At 31.9% G+C, this 19,704-nt stretch overlaps 1 protein-coding gene across 1 annotated transcript; it reads right to left on the reverse strand.

Moving 5' to 3' along the window:
* Positions 1–242: 242 nt before the first annotated feature.
* On the reverse strand, positions 243–19,704 carry LOC140051431 (neuronal acetylcholine receptor subunit alpha-7-like). Its single transcript, XM_072096643.1, has 7 exons — positions 19,415–19,704; positions 17,684–17,751; positions 10,312–10,460; positions 3,084–3,128; positions 2,650–2,759; positions 1,910–2,445; positions 243–1,115 (listed from the first exon to the last, which is right to left on the reverse strand). Exons 2-7 carry the CDS (start codon positions 17,733–17,735, stop codon positions 556–558), a joined length of 1,452 nt encoding a protein of 483 aa, XP_071952744.1. The 5' UTR covers positions 17,736–17,751; positions 19,415–19,704; the 3' UTR covers positions 243–555.

The following is a 19,704-nucleotide window of genomic DNA, read 5'->3' on the forward strand; positions in this document are numbered from 1 at the left end:
CACATTGCTAGATTAACAATTCGCTGCAGCAATTCCAAATGTCCAAGAATCTATTATAGCAATTTATGGTGTTCAATTAACCTATATAATTTGTCCAATGTATGAACACATTCAAATAGTAAGTATTTTAAATTGTTATATAAAACAATTTATTATAAATGCCAATGTAATAGTTTTAAGTATTATCTTTAATCTAGAGTTGCACTCTCACAACAAGTTTTAACTTGTGTACAAATGAATTCAATGAAGAGACTGCTGAATAATTTTAAACCTACACAATATTTAAATAATTTGATACATATTTTCAGATGCAAACAAATAAATGATCACAAATGTGTGTCAACATTGTCGTTTTTCTGCTAGACAGTTTTCAAAATTCTTCATATTTAACAAAATATTAAAATATTAGAAGACTTCATACTAGTTCTTTACGGTCTACATCACGTGACAACACGTGGTATATCATATTGGGTTTCAACATACCATACTAAATAATATTAGTTACAGTTTAATATTCGAAAATGTAATTGAAGAAAACATTATTAGTAAATCTGCCTAGGCTTCTTCGAAAAAAAGTCCCATAGCAGCTAATATAAAGAAAAGAGGAAAAACTGTATTAACTGTGACAAATATTAGCAAGAGTGTTCTATCAACAATCGCTGCGCCATCTTTCCATTCTTCGGCTACTGATAGATCTTTCTCTTTTTGTCGTTTTCGCAAAGTTAAGAATTCCAGACTTTTGGCAATTTTTCGAATTTCTTTTTCAACTTTCCATACTTCCTTTCTGAAGCAGCTTTGCGTTTGGTATGTATTATTGGATACGTATGTGCTGTCCAATAGGCTTTCGTTTTCCCCACTATGATAGCCGTTTGCAAGTTCTTCCAAATCAAGAGTTTCTTTTCGCAGCAACGATTGCTGGTAGTCAATGTGCCGCGTATTCATCTGAGAAGGGGAGGAAAAATTGCAGACGACACGAGCCAAAAAAGAGAAAATAAATTTACGTAACCAGGTTGGCATTTTCTCAAAAGACGACTGCTGGTGAAATATATGTAAACTGACAACCGACATAATTACTGATAATGCTACCATTGCAATCATAACGATGAAGTATTTCCCTGCAAAAACAAAACGTTTCTTATGAAAACTTATGTGAGCTAATTTGATTTACGAATTTATTCAAACAGTTGGAGTTCTGTTGCGCAATCAATGTCAATAATTTAACGTTCGATCTACTAGCAGGGGCAGTGAACTTATAAAAGTATGTCGGCTAAAGGGTTGCTGAACCTATGCTACTAGTGGGTAGAATAAGAATATAACATCTCAACTAATTATTAATTTGTTAGGCAATTATGTTAGTAGAGAAGAATAACGCAGTGAAAGCGGAACCGTTTAGACAATTTGCTAATAAATTATGTTTCATCGGTTGACATTTATTACACAATTCACGTGATCTGTAGTAAGCCATTTCCATCAGGAAGATTTTCAAAGATTACTTGTAAGAGTTCTTGAAAGTTAATGTCAATGAATATTTAATATAAATTGTTCAACTTCAGTTAAATTGCATTAAGTACAAGGAAGTCATGGGGCAAGGAATACAATTAAGAGCTTTTAGATATCGTTACATTGTATTGATGTAGTTTTTCGTGATTTTATATTGATTTCTCTCGGTTGTGTTTTTTTCCTCTGGTGAGTTGTTTTCGTATAAAAGATCACAACAAACATGATCGTATGATTTTAAAAGAATCGAGTTTACCATAACACATGTTACTGAAATATTTGTTTTTCTGTTTTATTTGTTATGTCAACAATGAATGATTGTACAGTATAACTTATAAATCACAATATAAACAAAAATGCAAATTAATACAATAGAATTAATTAATACAAATATAATTGACTGTTGACTTACCAATGATTGGAAACGTGCCGTCAGAAGCTGGGGGAATACTTGCAAAAACCAGCTGGTTAAACACCACTAGAGAGAGCATGACCGTAATAGAGAGTGTCATCTTCTCTCCCGAGTCAGGTGGTAGATAAAACACAAATATTGACAGAAGCGATATCATAAGATATGGTAAAATCAAATTATAAATGTAAAAATCTGAATTTCTTTTCACAATCAAACTGAATGTAAGCGTAGAGTATTTGTTTGGACAGCACGAATAACTATTTTCATCTCTTTTGATATCACATCCAATGAGATCCCATTCTCCATTCGGTTGATAACTCATGATTTCTCCTTCCTCAACCCGACTTTGAATATCAACTTGTAGGGCGTCGTGAGCCCATGATCCAAATTTCAATTTACAAGATTGTGTATCAAACGGATAAAAAGTTAGATCGACTTTACAATAACATGTGTAGATATAAGGAGTTAAATATGTCACCGTTCCGTCAGATAAAACTGTTATTGGTAAAGGACTCCGGTAATTGTCATCACTAACACTGAAATAATATATCAAATCATATAAATATTATATTTTACATTTAAAATGTCATGATCATAATTATTATGATGGCACCGTCTTCGTCATGCCATCATCATCATCATCATCATCATCATTATTGTCATCATCAATGCTGTCATTATACCATTATTAATTATCATTAATCACAACCTTTCATCATCATGTATCTATAGATACTGACCTGTTGTATAATACTATATCTGGCCGCCATATTCGTTGTGACGGTATCCTTAGTATATTAGTACCGTTAAAGTCATCCGGGTCCCAAGTTAAGAACTCATCTTTCCACGACTAAATAAATAAATAAATAAATTAATTAATATACATAGGAAGTTTGTATTGCAGATTTGACTAATTTTTAAACTTTAATACCTAAAATTGGAAAAATGTTGCTGTTTATAATAATAAGAGTGTATGTAATAAATTAAATAAAAATTGTAGACGAAAGCTATGACAATATACACACGGTGCTAGCAAATAAGACCATTTCACTGGATGTGTTATAGTTACTTCAATACTATACGACATTATCAAATTAATTGGTGCATCTCATCTCAGAAATAATTTTGTTCTATCTCTTATATTTTTGTGATAAAACATAAACAAGATGCATACCTGTCGTAACCATGCGACAATTGTCACCTGTTGTTTAACTTCGTCCTAGTAACAAGAAACACATTTTAGTCAATAATATGTTTTACTAATTTTAGTCAATAATATGTTTTACTAATTTGTGTGTACATTACGATATTCCGGTGGTTTTCTTGTTTGTTTTGTTTTGGTTGAATTAAATCAGTATCAGCATTATAACATTTATCTTATTCCTTTCCACATGTAAGTGCACCAATAGACCACTATCACCACACCAAAGGATTTGTATTCCCAATTTTATACCATTTGTAAGTAAGCAAATTAAATAAATACAAGGATTCACCATTATTGAGATGTGATTGAGAAACCAAAATGGATAATTGGGTGGGATAAGGCTTATAGGCTTGTATCGACCTGGAACTGAACGCCCTCAACGCATGCAACTCAAACAACTATTGCGCTTACAGTATGTCGACATATTTTGCGCAATCGTGGTGTGTTACTTTGAATTGAGATCAGGTGGTGAGATCAGTTGAGTTCAGTATGTCGACACAGGAGTTGATTTGAGTTCGAAGCCCATCTATAATGATGAAGCTATAAATGCAATATGCTAAAACAATATGTCAAAAAACAGATTGACATAATGTTTGTCTACAAATGTAATGTAATTAATAGGCATGTGGATTTAATTAAATAAATAGCCCATATGGGAATTTGATTTAATGTATAATTTATTTTTTAGATGATTCTACTTTCTTTCTATACATCATGACGAGTATTACCCAATAAAATTGATCAACAATAGCAACAACGAGAAATTAATAATACTGTACATCGTATGTCTAACTAATAAATTGATATATTTAAAGGCATACACCTGTTAATAAATATTAATGTCGATGACTATGCAAATAATTCATAATAAACGTCTTTATGAATTACGCTATAGCCGGCCATGATTTTAAAACACATGGTAAATTGATTAAATTATGTTTTAATAGGCCCTATCGTATGCAACGACTTTTAATTAATACCGATATATTATAAACATCGTGTTGACTCACACTATCATCATGTAATTTGAACCTTATACACCGAACAACTTTTTATTCAAAAACTAAAAGATTTATTTATTATCATTATAAAACTTTATTGATTATTTTTAAATATTTTTAAATACTTCCTTTTTTTGTATAGTAATTTTTAGTAGTACTAATAGTTTTCTTTTGCTTGTTACTACTGTACTTGCTTTGTTTGTTTCCGCAATTTGTAAGTTATCGTCGTGAATTTTTGGGCGTTAATACATATACAGAACATGCAAATCGACGTCACAAATGCTTTTTACAATCTCGAGTTATTTTATCTTCAATATGGATTTAAATAATACATAATGCGCCCTCTGTCGGTAAGTATGTTATTTATGGAAAAATTATCTCCATGGTTTATACACATGTAAAACGATTCTCTAATTTCATAATTAAGAAGAAAGAAAAAAGATAAACAAACGTTACGTTTACTAGAAAGGAAATTTTCTTTGATATTAGCAAATTTAGAGATGTGATAGAACATCCTCAATAATAGAACTAGGGAGATATTGTAGGCCTGCCACTGAGTCTGGGTTGAAGAAATACATTATTATTATTATTTTTAGTAATGAGGTTTTTTGCAATGTAAAGTTTTAGTATCTTTTCAGTTGTTTCCATCTATCTAAATGTGCTGGTTAAACGTGCTCTTTTCTTTGTATTTCATCTCCTATGTCATCACAACTAAAAAGTTTGATCAACTGTCGTTCTATTATTCAAAGACTAGATTCCGTTATCATGTAACACCATGATGGAATTAGTAACGCATTGGCAAATCTATGCGTTTTAAAACTAATGAAGCCCGGGGATTGCTGCAGTGACCGACTTTAAAATTGAAAGGGTCAACTTAGATCGTAAAATAACATTCTCAAAGGACAGAAGTGTAATCATTCGTGGGTTTCTAAATAGTAAATTTGAAATGACATTTCTAACTACGCCATCGCAGAGATGACATGACCGATATCTGCAGTAATGAGGAAGGAGATGTGTGATCCATGGAGCTATAATGGTGAGATACTGCAGTAACTTAACGAACTACGCCATGATGACATGGTCGATGTCAAAAGTATATGCAAAAAGATGTAAGATAATTCAGTAAAATGTAAGATAATCCAGTAAGATGTAAGATAATCCAGTAAGATGTAAGATAATCCAGTAACATGTAAGATAATTCAGTAAAAATAATCCATAGTAATATAAAACTATACATATATACTAAACAAATACAACATTAACTTTACTAAAATAATTGAACTGTTGGTTGAAGTTTTAATTTAACAAAACCAATGTTATACGGTCTCAAAAACACATGTTTACCAAGCCCCCTTTCTGCACAAAAAATGTTCACGATCTCTCTTTATATTTAGTACAATGTAGTTAACAAAAATAATCACCGTCGGCTCATTTGGTAAAAAAGCTCTCACAACTGACAATTACTACAATAATAACAGTGAGCATGATGAAATATCACAGCGTTATTTAAAAATTACCGTAGGCCTATTATAAAATAAAATGTGTAAATGCAAACTGGTTATGCAATAGCTGCGTATAAGTACTGCTAATACATCAATTAAATAGCAAAGTACATGATCAATCTCATCATAATGTAGACCTATCTGATCAGGATAACTCACTGATTAATTGTATCTTTATATGATTAATTTAATCCATTGCCAAGTCTTCTGACAATAGTCTTTAGAAAATGATTGAGTTCATTTTAGTTTGGCACCGCACTTCTTGCCTTGAGTGATAAAGGTTGGTTTTTGATTGAAGATTGAAAATTACATTGCATATCAAAAAGGCGATTTTGATTAGATTTCTTTTTACTAATGAATTGCATTAGGATCAATTCAGGATCCTATAATTCTATGAATGAATGATTTGTATTGTATCGCTTCGCTCTATCGCTTTCAAATGGACAGTGCATGGCTTTCAGATTTATTGTCAATTCGCAAGGGGTATTTATTAGATAAAATTGAAGCATCACAAACTCTTCTAATTCTAACGCATAAAACACATCAGAATTACCATAACCATCATATTCTTCATCACAATACGATCGTCATGTTGTCAAAAGTATCGTTACTACCATCATCGTCAAACAAACGCAATATTATATTTAGTGTTCGCAAAAGTCAATATGATGTTCATCCGGAAATCTGGCACATGAAGGATGATATTGTTGTTAAATTCGTTATTATAATGTTATTCTAATAGATAAGTTGGAAAGATCATTCCAATGTAATTTTGTATAGTCTATATACCATACAACTGCAGTTCGAATGTTCTCAATACATTACGCCCTCATTTTTCGAGGAAAATTAACTGAGCGCGAAAACCAAACCAATAGTTTAAAATCAAGTTTAGTTCAAAACTTTCCTCAAACTTTAGTAATAACAATGGTATCATGTTGATAATATTCAAAAAAATTGTATTACTGTACAACAAAGAGCGGAAAAAAGAGAGACAACTTAATGATAAGTCAAAAAATGTTAAAAAACGTTAAGGTGATGGTAGATACAGTACACACAGTAACAAAATCAGAAACTCGTCAGAATGGTGCTTTCTGTCGTTGGATACTTTCATTATTAAGAAATGCTTTCTATTATCCTTATGTAAATTTATATAATTAAGGATATGGATATAATTAGAATTGCAGATTTAATTATTAAACTAATATTATGTATATTCATTCACGTACGCAGTACATTAAAAAAGCATTTCGATAACGCAAACATGAGATTAAGATTGATTGTCGGGCGTAATTTTTATGTCCGCTAAAATTATGCAATGCCATAATTTCATTTTTGTATTACCATGGTATAATTACGGTATCGCGTGTACAGATACAGTATCTTGAGTCTATATACCTATAATAGGCACAATTCCTTGTAAATGTATCTAATATCTCCATGGTGGTAGTTTGGCACCACGAAAGGACCTTTAGGGGCGATAAAAACACATTATGAACATATTTGTCTGGTTATGACATTTTAGGCGTCAAATTTAAAACAAGTGTGGTTCTAATAGCAAAGAATTTGCCTGTTACTTGAAACATTTAGATACAGTACTGAATCGGTTTAAGGTAGTTACTCTACAGCGCTTTGATATACTGTATAAAGCTCAATATACATATTATATATAGAAACGTTTGTATTAGGCGCTAAATAAGTCAACTATTATCGTTAGTCCTATCATAAATAGGTCTTTTTTTCAAAATATTTGAAGATCATAGATTTGTACCATACACATCATTAGAAAAATATTTAACAAAGTGGGCTATATGTTCAAAGATTTTCATTTCACTTTGTTTTTTCAACCACTTTCTACGGTTGATTCTCCCCTGGGGTACTTGCCGAAGCTTTAAATCGGTAACGAAGATGAAGCCTGTAGCGGCTCCACACTAAGTGCAATTCATTTATTGATTCACGCTGACATCAAACTAAATGCATACAAGACTATATTTAATTCTTTAGTTGGAAATGTAAATACCCTTAACAATGTTTGGCCTCTGGAGAAGCTAACATAGACAATAAATTTAACTTTAATCTGCATGTTCAGAATGTTCGTTACCAAATATAGGACTGTACCCAATTTGCGTTGATGGTTTATAAGATAAGTTAGTTTTTTACTATCGTGTTATCTTGCCGCCTCTCCGCCGATTCACGTTAATGAATTAATCTATGTTTCTTTTGACCACCGCTTTTTAAGTTTACGTCATGCGTATGTCCCATGACAGCATTGTGTATGATTTTTCTGTTACAATAAAATAAAATAAGTAAAATAAATCCAAGGTAACCGTAACAACTAATGACAATTATGGTAAGAAGAGGCTGATGCAGATGACGATAATGATGCTATCGGAGATAATAATAGTGTACAATGTTCATGACAAATGACAAATGATATCGATGATTTAAATTACACTTTACACAATGAACCGTAGTACTAAAGTTGTAATGTAAATCAGTGTGTTTATTTGACATTAAACAATTAACGACATTAATAATATTGATGGATATTAATTTTGGTCACAGCTGTTCTTAGCCAATCATGAGTACTTGTTATTAGATCAAAATAATAGTGGAGGTATGCTCCACACAATTTGCATAATATATATTTAAAAATGATGTAGAATTATTCTCGATTGTGCACTTGACTTTTGTCTAGGCTTATAACTTTTGTTTTCATCCAAGCAAATGACACGACAATTACAGGATGCAAACAAAACATTATGTTTATGAGGTCTTAATTGCGCTTTAGAAAGTGGAGGTAAAACATTCGTGGGTTACAATGCTAGGATTATCACAACACTAAGTGAGGATTGAACCCTAGATCGTAAAAGGTAAATGTAGGCTGTTTCGTAGAAACATATAGTACGCCGATCCGTAATTTTAATATTATCCAATAATATTATCAAAATAGGCCTATATTAAAACCACCTAATAAATTCCAAAACATTAACTGAGTAGAAATTTACTCTAGAGTGTTACTATATTACCATTGATAAATTTCTCCATGCTATTACTTACTGGATGGAATGCTAACGGCACAATCCAATTTGTCCGAAGTGGTTGTCCGAAATGGAAACACTTAATGGACCAATCGGTAATATCATGCTTCTGGTCAAGAGATATCGGTATTGGTGGTATTATGTTAACTTGGATATTTACTTAAATAACTGATGCCACACGAAACATAATCTATTCATGTTATTTCATTTGATTTTCAATAGTTTGTTTGATATGGATACTATTCACGTGGTTTAACTTGACAAGTTCTGTCTATATCGTCTTGTTGTGAAGGAAAATAATCCCCAAGGCGCGCACAACGTTCACAAATAGTTGTACAACGGAAATCTATACTCGAGTTTCTGGTCTACATTACAAATATGGTTCTTCTTTATCTGCTTCATTAACGAAGCTTGTTTTTACACATCATAATCAAATTATTAATCATAATAAAAATAAAATTAGACTCGCGAACCTCGCTTGACATGGATCTGTAGTAGAGGTGACTGGAATCGAGTTCACCTGTGTGTGATATATAGTTTCATGTTAACACGTATTATACAAAATGCTCATGTTGCACAAGACATTTTACAATATTAATAATAGTTTATTGGTCTCATAATATAGTGCATGCATATGCCTGGGTGTCGCTGTCGGTCAGTGACTGAACAGACCTCTACACGTGGAATACTTTCTACTCATTTTCTCGTACTGCAAGGTATTCCACACTTTGTGCAGCTGATATCACTGTATTCGGTACGACGCAGCATACGATAGGGTAAACACAGAACGGATATAATACGTATGAAAGATAGACAAGGCAATTGATACTCTATTGACTTAATTTAAAAACAAAATAAGGGAGTATTGTCAGGGAGTTTAATCACATAGAAAAACACAACTCTATCAGGGTTTAGGAGACGACAAGACACGCCATTTTCCTCAACACTGCTTTGGATTAGGACAACTTTGCTAAATTATTAGGGTCTAATCTGGGGCACTTGATTTTGGTTTTCATGTATCTATTCCTCACCACAATTGATCCTGATGATCCTTATATTTGGTTATTTGGATAGTGAGTGAGTGAATTTGGACATTCACTCACTCAAGCCTCTTAACACAAAGTTTACTTCTCTTTACATATATAATCATTCCGGTGTGGGGAATTGAAACACATTCCATTGTACATAACGTCAAGAAATAGTGGAGTTTTTTTATGCACGTATCTGGGAGAGCAGGAATGTGATACCAAAACATAATATATAAACATAGACCTACTTCATATTAAACCAAAGAACTTATAACACAAGAATCTCCTGTTCGTCCAAAGCGCGTAACAATTTCGAAAGGCATTGTGGGATAGAATAGAGCTAATGGGTGGCGCCATTGTGAGCCATGGAGTAGGGCGCTTGCATCAAATTAGAAAGTCAAAATCATAGAGGGGATCTGCTAATACTCTAGGGGGGGGGGGGAAGGGTGGGTATGGTAGAGTAATTGACTTTCTAGTTTGGAGGGGGCGCTGCTCCATGCTGTGAAATGGCGTCGCCCAGTTTGACCTTTTAACCCTGTAGGCCTACTTCTGATACTGTGTTTTGAATGCAAATTGAAGAACAGGAGATTCTTGTGTTATAAGTTCTTTGATTAAACTGAATTACTCACAAAGTTTGCCATATGTCGAGGAACAATTTCATGGAAAACAGTCACAGTGGAATTGTCACTTACAACAGGTCGGACTATTGGGTTGTATTTCGGACTCCTGGTTTCAAACAACTCATTGACAAGTGCATACGGGTTACTAAAAACCGACCCTGTAAAACAAATAACTAACAAGTTAATAATAACTTCATGTTACGTTTCATTGACACTGTATGCACAATTCCGTATTTATTAGACGCAAGGAGAATATAAAATGTATTATAATATGCGATTCAACATTCAGTGGTTAATGAGAGAGGACATCCGTTTGTTTAAAACAATAGAGTATACATTTTACTAGCAAATGTAACAGAGGAATCACAAAACTGTATCTATTTTTAGAAGTGCAGTATTAAAGTTTTGAAAAATCCAGTGCTTATAAATTATGTAAACACTACTGAATAGTACCAACGGCGCTTTTCAAAAAAGAGCGCATGAAATGTCAAGGTAATATTTAAAAAACACGAAATATAAGTTATCTAATGGGCACCGATGAATTCTTTCAATCGGCGTTTTTAAATGTCGTATTCAAATGTGAGGAATGAACGTATGGGTTTAGATTTGACAAATACATATAGGCCAACTCCAAAAGTCAATGGATCAGCCTATATCAAGTGAAGGTATTAAGTTATAATTACAATGTTGTGTTATTCATATTGTATGAAATATCACAGACTTCAATCATTTACACGTGGAAGATAACCATAATTAATTGAATGTTATATTATATTATATAAGAACAACCTATGAAATACCATAAATAAACTGTTATCTATCATAAATATCGATACATTAAAGCATATTTAAATATAGTAATAATTATATAGTCAATTTGATAAATTCAGCATTCCAAATCTTATTATTACCCTTTTAAAATGCACTATTAATCACTATTAATTAAAGTGAGTGAGTGGCCGAGCGGTTAAGACAGTGGAACCGTAATCACGTAGCCATAACATCGGCAGGGGTTCGAGGCTCACTCACTCCATGGTTCTGGTGGTAGAACGAGTCTTCTCGGATAAGGACTATAAACCGTAGCCCCAGTGTGCACTTTAAAGAACCTAGTAGGCCTACATCTTTCGAGACGAGTAGGGGGTTACCCTGGTGTATTAGTACATCACAGCCACTGATCACCAACTGGGCCCCTCTGGGAGACCAGTCCTTGACTGAAGAGGTTACCCAGTATAAATATAAATTTCAAATTTCAAATTTATTAATCCAAATTATGAATATTAATATTAGAAATATGAAATGCCATGAATGACGTTCTACGGGTATGCCGTTTGGTTGAATCTTTTCTTAAGTCAACACACAAAGTTATTCATTTCTAAGTGGCTCATTGTAAAGTAAAGTACATTCATCGATATACCTCCTGGTGAAATGAATAATTATTAATTAATCAATAAATAAACTGATAAATAAATGAATCAGCTGGTTGTGTCGAATTGCTCAGTTGGTATTCAGTTAAGTGGAGCCTATACAGCCAGTAGGTTTCTACAAGAGAGTGTATACTATAGTTACAACGATATATATGGAATCAAGAATGTATTCACCTGAAAATGCTAAATGATTGAAAAGAGAATCAACATAACAACACATTAAATTCCAATGAATTACACATAATTATACGAACATTGATTTAACTACGGCTTATGTGGTTATGGAGGATGTGAAAGATACATTTCTGATGTTTTCTTTTTTTTTAAAGTTGGTACTATTTGGAATATAAACACCATTTTACGATGATTGTTATTTTGAATAATAGTTAATTTTAGAAGAATAACCGTACTACTGTAGGTTTTGAATACATTCAACTTGTAAATTACAAATATAAAAAAACGATTAAAACAAGTAAACAAATGTTTAAAATTGAGTTTTACAGTTTCGGTATTCTAGCTCATATATTTCAATAACAAACAGAAACATCTTTGACAAACATTAGAAAGTCAAGCATTATTAAATTACTGTTATTGTTAAAGATGCTTTAAATTAATTGATTAATTAAGGGTTATTAACTAACAGGTCAAATGAATCATATATTGAATGGAGATCAAAATCGATACATTCAATGCTTCGATCAATATTTTACTAAATGCGTTGTGCTCTACTAAGTGTATTGGGTTGTATATCCGGGAGTTGGTTATCACCTCAAGTAAATTGTTCGTTTGAACCAATGTTTAATTGTAAACGATAGGTATATCTACTTCCATATTTTAATGTGCGAATGGCAGACGAGAATTATTGATGTTGCATGAGTATTATGTTTATGAATGGATCAATAGTACCGTATTCTATTACAGAAGTTACTCAAATTACATGAAAATATTAAGGTTAATTAGTTAATACAATTTTCCCAAGTGAATGTGTTAACGTAACACGCCTTCACTTTCGTAGCAATGTTTCGAGAAAAAAAAGAAGATAAATTGTCGATTGTGAGTCGATTGCTTTTCCATTTAACATTACATATCAGAGCTGGGGCCTAATCTAGGATACATGTGTGTCAAATACTCTAGTTACTTATATACCATACATTTGTGCATGTTGGCAATGATACAAAATGGATCCGATTCGTGTACGTTATAATCTAGCGATAATCACCAGTAGTTTCGTGTCGGCTGACGACAAAAACGCTGACAGTACACCGTACGATAATCGGCCTAGAAAAGTGGACACCTTCCCACTCAAATAGTTTATCTTTGATTATTTCTAGATAATCATATGTATAATTAATACGTTGAATTGAAAGTAACAATTAATTTATATTATAAGCAAGCAATCGTTAAAATATAAATATTTATCAAAATCACACACGACTAATTTTATTCAGAATATTTTTAAATTATTTCATTTTGATAACAATGGTTGGTTGGTTGGTTGGTTCGTTCGTTCGTTTTTATTTCACAATGCATCAAACTTACTATTATACAGATTAATTCAAAGTATTAAAAAAAAGATGCAACGCCTGGAAAAGACCAAATAAGCTCAATATAGAGCTAAATACAAAATAATTAAACTGGTTATGTTGGTTAAGTTATGTTCAATAATATGGAGCTGTCGATTTGCTTTCGACACAACTAGGAGTGATAAGTTAATGTGTCGTCGATTGTCGCCTGGGTGGACCTGAACCACCAAAACTGGGCCAAGGAATCAAGGAGCGTTGCGATTTCCCCGCATGCGCACAATAAATTGATACGAAATAACTTGTTCTCAAGTACGGACGGTGGTCACACATCGAAAGCTCCATAATGCGTCAGTCTCAACAAAGAATGTACTAAGTTCAATGAATGTTAAACATGTGATTAGTTTAGAAAGAATCATTAGGAGGTAAAAATGAACTGAACCCAATATAAATAAATAATGTAAATAAATACAGGCTTGTGAACAGAATATCAAAATTATTCTATACTTGTAATATTTTAATTAATTTTAATATATATTTATATTTTATTCACCGTAATAAATGTAACAATTCATTTTAATTATGTCAATATTAATAACGAAAGAGCAGGTTGGCTTCATTTAATCAAGTCATACAATATGACAGTCAATAAATCTTTTATTAATACACTTTCATATTACACTCTCATAATGAAATAGACGAAACCAACAAATATTATATTAATTTAATTCTTCTTATTTTGTATTAGGCCTATACACATTAATAATCATTAGAAGCAATTGTTTTCATAAATCTGATAATATTACGTTCTATTGGTCGAAAAATGAAAGAAAAGGAAAATGAATAGGCCTAATATAAGGACGTTATTATGAGGTGAAGAAATGAGCTCCAAATTTTACCCAGGGAAAGTGGAATTATAAATTTGTTTAAAAATGGGACAATTTGTTTCAGGTGGCATAAAACAGACGGTTTGGAAGGTAGTACGGTACCTTTTCAAAGAAAGCTAAGAATTTCTGAGGCCTATGTGGTCCATAATAGGCTTACATTTAATCATGTTTTATATTGCATACAGGTTTTCAGTAAAATTATGTCTCTTTACATATTTATGATACTAATACAAAGAGATACGTTTACATGGGATACACGAGATTGTTGCAGTTTAAACTGTTTTTATAAATACTCCCATAACGTCAATAAGGTTCATTCGAGCTTAAAATAATTAATTTAACCTAAACATTGTCTAAATATTCCTCGAGACCAAATCAATTAATTTATTCAATTTGTACTTTGTAATTAACATTTATTTTTGTTTAATTATAATAAATTATTTAAAGAACTGTATTTTGTTTTATGATATTAGAAAAAATAGACTACGTCGAAATAACATAAGCGATAGGAAATACCTTTTCGGTCAATGTATTTCACAACTAAATCATGTTGACGTCGACATGAAATATATACCTATGTTTGTATACGTTACGGAAGGAAATGTGTGATTGAATATAAAATGAGAAAATCATTTGTTATCGTATACTTTTAATAAACGAAGGTTAAAATAATGTCATAACATAGTTATTTATTTATTTGATTAGAAACATGAATAAATTTTAGGATTAAAATACTATAATTAACATAAAAAGGTAATTAAGCTGTGAAATCTAAGTGATAAAGATCATGATCTATTTTGGTTCACAGGAATTGTATATGACGCAGTTTTCCTTCTGATTGAGAAGTGTTGTGAGCTTTCTTGCTTCCACGTGCTTTTAATCTAGTTAGTAAAAATCATTCGTGTTTACCTAAGTTAATTTATACCTTACAGAAATAGGGCTTACTCTATCTAGGTATGGGAAATTTAACACCGGTTAAAACTGAATATTAAGATCAATACCATTAAATGTGTCGTGTGTGGCTATATTAGTCCTGTGTGTAGCAATATGTGAAGTGATGCAAGTTGATTATCATTGAATTTTAAAATGGGTTTGCAGAAACTACCGTTTCCAAGTGGATCAGAACGATTTGTAAAGCAAATATTGCTAAAGGCTTAACCATTTACTAGGGACCATTACTCGTGGCAACATTACCGTAATGGTGGTCCGAAGGCGACACACATTAAATGGACTTTTTATGAAAGGAAATGTTTAATATTTCTCAATTGAATAAGATAATAATAATGATACATAATTCTAAGACGTGAAAGTCCTGACGCTCATAAGTGTTAAGATATTATTACTTCGATACGCCTACCGTGATATGATACATTTCTTAGTAGTGCATATCTGTTTACATGTAATAAATATACGAGGGAATAGACACTATTTTATTCAAATTTTGTGGATATTGCATTACTATTTTATTTTCATTAAAAAAAATACAGTAAATTAAAAATTTGGAGAAATCAGATTATTCTCTGTCTTCACCCAAAGGCCAGGCAGATCACTAAAAGAAAATCATTGCTGTCGAGTGCTTCTACAGGCTGCCTAGTTGCATATCGATGGAGTATGCCAAATAAGCTGGGCCTATACAACTAACATTCAGATATAAACAAAATAATATTCACTCATTGTCAGTCAAAGCCAGCTCTAACTAAATAGATAAAATGTGTTTAATAAAATGATTCTATTAAATTGACTTATAGTACTAGATTGCTTAGTGGATTTCTTTAAATTTTTCTCAATAATAGGCTACTAAGCCAATTTAGTAAACATCAGTGGCAAGGGAAAGATAACATCCAAAGACCAATATGAATTTACTTGTTTATTACAATAATACTGATTAGTTAAGTTGCAGTGACGTCACATCTTGTTTACCAAAAGATGGTTTAATAGATTGGTTTCAGATTAATTAAGTAAACTCTAATATTTTTTATTAAGTAGGCGTCTAATCACAGAGAAGTACAGTATGAAATTATTTTGATTTTAGACATTGTAGACAGATCATACGAAAGAAATAATATAGTAATAGTAAATGCAATGATTGCTAATAAAATTACAAAATATGAACGATTGTGCATTAATTTATTTTTATATAAAGAAAGATGTTTGCTAAAGTAAGTTGTATTTGTGACTGATTAACTGCTCTACAAGCCTAGCATGAATACTGTATCCGAGATTGCGCCAGAAGGAAATGATTTGGTCACGATATAATATACCACATATTAATGTCCCAAAGAGACTCACTTGCATCAATCATGGCACTGGTCTACAAGCTTCATCAAGCAGATGATTAATTAAAAATAGTAATAATAATTTAATTATCGAATTATTATCAACCTAGAATCATACAGGTATGTCAAGTGAACATGCTGAACATAATACGTACATATTACGCTTACGTATATTTAATATTGTTATTAAGATACAAGTGTCTCTATTGTTGACGTGATGTACTATTACAACATACTCCTATGTAAAATGTAATTCCGAAATAAACATTAGATTCAAAATTAGTGTTTTAGTAAAATGATTTTTTTATACAATGCATTCCGTATACAATGTTAATCGCCATTTCCACAGGCGATATAATAGTTATAAATTGTGTCAATTTATTCATTAATAAAAAAAAAAATAATGATATAATGTCGGCGAACACTTAATGGACTTGCAATAAATATAGGCTTATGGAATATGTAGCTAAAAACGTTCACTATAGTAAATCACCCATCTATACGAGGTAAAACATTGTTCAACTTTAAAATCAAAATGCAATAAAATCCTGATAAAACTACTCAAATGATTTACTAAAATAATTGTGTTAGTAGTCAAGAAAGAATTTGACCTGTTTAATAACGTTAGTTACTTTAAAATCATTAAGTATTTCTACGTAACTTATTATAGGTCGAATACACTTTTTGTAAAAGCTAAACATTCTAAAATAAAGACAGAATTTATTTGAATGTTTTAGAAAAGCTGTAAAATGTGTTTTTGAGATCGACTACACATTGTCTGTGGTATCCCAAAATGTGATTTGACCATTTCATTGGTCCTACGGAATATGATATGTTTATGACGGGGGTGCGGATGAGGATAGAGGGATGGGCGGGCATATCCTAATAATAAGTAATAAAGCCCATGAATAATACTGTAATTTGTCAAATGTGTAGGCCTAAATTTAGGGTAAGTCTATATTTACTATAACATAGGAAGAATAAGAGGCAACTATTCGATGAGGGACTTTCATTTCCGATTGGTATTGTAATAATTAAAACTAAATGTCATAATACTAATAATATCTAACAGCAAATTATTAATTGCAAGTTGTAAGTGTAAGTTATATAAGCAAGTCGGATTTTAATCCACACCGTGCTTATTTATTCAGTCTGACTGCATATATTTTATTCTTAAATAGAATTTGTTTTAATTCATCTAATTAAAAAACCAATTACACAAAGTAAACCAATATTACATTATTACATAATTTGAATACAATCTTATAACTTACCATATGAATGAAACAATACAACTATGTACACCATCCACAGTTCCTCCATCATAGAAAGTATTCGCAATCTGTAGAGAAAAACACAACTGTAAGCACGCGACTTACATTATTACCGTTTAAAAGTGGTAGATATTATACATTCATGAACGTGTATTTATTCCTGGAATTGTTATTCAAGACTCTTCATTTAGGTATTAAACAATCGCCGAGAGCAAAATACAGAGCATGAAATATTAATATAATAGGATAAATTGATAATCTGTTTTGTAAAATAAAAAGGGTATAGTAATTCCATGTATTGCGCACATGCCCTGTCATTTCAAACGCATTTCAATTTAGATAATGAATGACACGGCAACCACGCATGTTTACTAAAGTACACACGCTACGATAACTTCACATGAGTGTAATTACGCGTAAACTAATGGTATTCCATGCGCAAGAAACATACGACATAAATGTCATAGGTGTCATTGGAAGATGGGGGTGGTTGTTATAATGTAAATCGATAATGGAGCAAAATATTTCCCTGATGAATGGTCAATACAGCTTTTAGTAAGTTTATGTTTATGATAATTACACAAATTAAGACTAAATTAAAGAGTACACTTAGTGTGGATTGGTAGCTGGTAAGAGGGGATGAGAGGGGAATGGTGGTATACAGTCACATATGTTTAGGCTTAGTCTGTTCAGTGAACGTATACACCGACTTACATAATAGGCCTATACGAATCATGATAATCAATGTAGAAAAAACATGTATATGCTGCACTCATATGCATCGCACGCCTGGAGCATTCTTTCCAAAACACAGTAATTCTAAAAAGAATTCTCAATGCAGATTTGATACAACCAGAACATTGTTAATGAATATAGGCCTAACTTAATTGCATGCATTTAATTATAAACGGAGAGTACCAAAAAGTGCATTGAAAATAAATATTATTATTAAAATATTTTAAATTTACAATGCAATACAGTGGGATTATACTTGAGGTTACTTTGCTGGTTATTTTGCTGGTATGCATAACAATCATCTGTACTTATACTAAATACACAGGTGATTATTGAACACAATGGCAATTAAATATGATGTGAACACGCCCTTGAAAGTTGTCGGTACTCAATGATCTCAGTTCCAAGCATGTTGTTCAGAAATATCAAAGAATAATACAAGGAAGCAAAGGAGTCTGTTTTTGTTTGGTGGATGGTTGGGGAGGGTGATAGATAAGAAGTAGTCGGGACAGGGGTTGGTAGGTTGTTAAACAGTACGTGAGGAGTGAGGATTATTAACCCATGGTTTACTAGTTATTACTTAAGTACCTACATTCACAAATAATGTCAACACAATCTGGTTGGTGTGGATGGTAGGAGTGGGAGAGAGCAAAGCTGGCTAGTTAGGACGATTACCTTATTGCCCGCTCATAAGTTATAAGCCTACCGTACCTACATACCTACCCACAATTACCTAATGTTGCGGTAAACATATGCTTTTACCATATTGAGCCAAACTTCATTTGCCTAAAAATGAACTATTGGAAGTTTACTATACTGTAGTATCAATTTGAACAATCTTAACATATTTTATGTAAATACGCATAACTATATCCTCGGCATAAACCTAAAGTGATCTTGGAATTATGGTGTTACCGTAACGTCACCCGTTATTTTACAGTATTATCCGAACATTAAGCCAGATTTTCTTTTCAATATAAAAACCAACATACTAACCTCAAATATAAATGTAGCTATCACTTCAATTGAATAGTGAAACTGTGATGGTATTTTTCAATCAGGTGGCTTTGGTCGCCCAGACTCACATCGTCACGGGCTAAAAGTATTCATTAATATCCAATTTATTCTGCGGGAGTTTAGACAATTCTAAAGCACTCTCTTTTTTCTCTTCTGAAACACTCGATGACCGACATAATAAAACACGTGTTCAAGTCAAGATTCTCGACTGTTTTTATGAAATGTCTCGGTAGGCGCTATTAGACCAATACAGCTTATCGATTGCCTGC

Source organism: Antedon mediterranea, chromosome 6, assembly GCF_964355755.1.
Source record: "Antedon mediterranea chromosome 6, ecAntMedi1.1, whole genome shotgun sequence".
Taxonomy (NCBI): domain Eukaryota; kingdom Metazoa; phylum Echinodermata; class Crinoidea; order Comatulida; family Antedonidae; genus Antedon; species Antedon mediterranea.